General features: G+C 59.7%; 1 protein-coding gene across 1 annotated transcript; it reads left to right on the forward strand.

The window, feature by feature from the left end:
• Positions 1 to 665: 665 nt before the first annotated feature.
• Positions 666 to 1514, forward strand: DICSQDRAFT_168727 (uncharacterized protein; the record flags this gene model as incomplete). Its single annotated transcript, XM_007364346.1, has 1 exon — positions 666 to 1514. One exon carries the CDS (start codon positions 666 to 668, stop codon positions 1512 to 1514), a length of 849 nt encoding a protein of 282 aa, XP_007364408.1.
• Between the last annotated feature and the right edge of the window lie 93 nt (positions 1515 to 1607).

Consider the following 1607-nt stretch of genomic DNA (forward strand, 5'->3'; position numbering starts at 1 on the left):
GTAGGTACTATACAGTACATTCCCAGGATGCACAGTCGCACAGAGAAGCAGTGCGTACACAGCGAAGCTGTGTGTGTACCACATGAGTAGTACAGCCTCGGTTATTGCAGTAACCGGCTGTGCCGTTCCATATCTTGTGACGGCTGTATTAGGCAAGCTGTGTAAACCAGCGCCTGTTCAACATCAACTATCAGCGGTGGCACATCTGCCCGAGCCAACCCTGCCCTCACCGGTTGGACAACGGGGACGACAGCGACACCGACTGGTCCCAGTTCCCACACCACATACGACCTGAGGCGGAACAAGGCGCGCTCATCCAGGTTCGCTTAGCGACTCCCCTCCCAACGACAACTGAGTCAGGACGGCCGCTACGAGCAGCTGTACTCGCGTCCATCAGCCTACCAGGGACTAGACAGCCCAGTCGCTCAGCAACCTGCGCCCCAAGCCGTATCCCTAGCCCAGGTGGCTCCCCCCGAACCGAATCTCCTGCCGGAGGATCTCGTATCCCGCTTGATACCACCATCTTGCTCGTCACCAATCGTCTAGAACGACGAGCTTCAGGTGCGTTTGAACCTCCGGAAACCACCGAACCACCCCCGAGACCCCCACGAAACCCATCACGCTCCGAATCAAGCATGCAATCCCCTCGCAGTCCATCTCCCACCATGTCAGCCATCGACTCCAAGCTTCTCAGCCAACTCGCACCCCGAGACTACGATGGCAAGGAGGCTCAGGCCGGACTCCGCTTCGCCGCCATGGCCAAGCTTTACCATACGCAGCTGGTAGCTTCGTCGATCGCGGCCAACCTCGCATGGATCATGGTGTTGAACAAGCTGACAGACGACGCCGCTCGATGGGCTGGGCCCCACATCATCGATCTCGCTGACGGCAAGGTCGTTTGGTCGAACGTGGATGCCTTCGAGACGGCCTTCAAGGTCCACTTCTGCGCGGTCGATGACAAGAAGGCCGCACTCTCCGAACTCGTCAAGCTGTGCAAGGCATCGCACAAGCTCGGCACAGCCAAGGACTACACAGCGAACTTCAACGCTATCGCGGCACGCACTCCGCTCTCCGACGAGGACAAGCGGGCGCGCTATGTAGACGGTTTGCCATACAAGATCCAGAACGAGTTTGCGGTCACGGCGCATGAGGTCGACACACTGGAGAAGGCGCAGAAGGTCGCCCTGCGCATGGACCAGCAACTGGCCGAACGCGCCGAGGCGATGCCCAAGAACAAGGGCTGGGGCCGCCGTGGTGAACGAGTGGCAGCGGACCGACGTGGACCTGAGGAACGGTCCTGCTTTAACTGTGGCGAGAAGGGCCACATCCAGCGGAACTGCAAGAAGCCCCCGCGAGGACAGCAAGCAGCCGCGTCCACTGCCACTCCACCCAACCCCACCCCATCCTCGAACCCCTCGACCTCGGACGAGCTGGTCGCTCTCCGTTCGCAGCTCAAGGAGCTAAGCGATCGCATTGCCGCCGTCAGTCTTGCCAAGGAGAAGGAGGGTTTTTGATCCGAGCCACACTAGACGCTGCGCGTGCGGGCTCGTGTACCAATAGTCGCTATGCTGTACTGGGATCATCGTTAATCTATGAAGTCGACCATG

The sequence above is a fragment of the Dichomitus squalens genome (genome assembly GCF_000275845.1).
Source record: "Dichomitus squalens LYAD-421 SS1 unplaced genomic scaffold DICSQscaffold_8, whole genome shotgun sequence".
In the NCBI taxonomy this organism is placed as follows: Eukaryota; Fungi; Basidiomycota; class Agaricomycetes; order Polyporales; family Polyporaceae; genus Dichomitus; species Dichomitus squalens.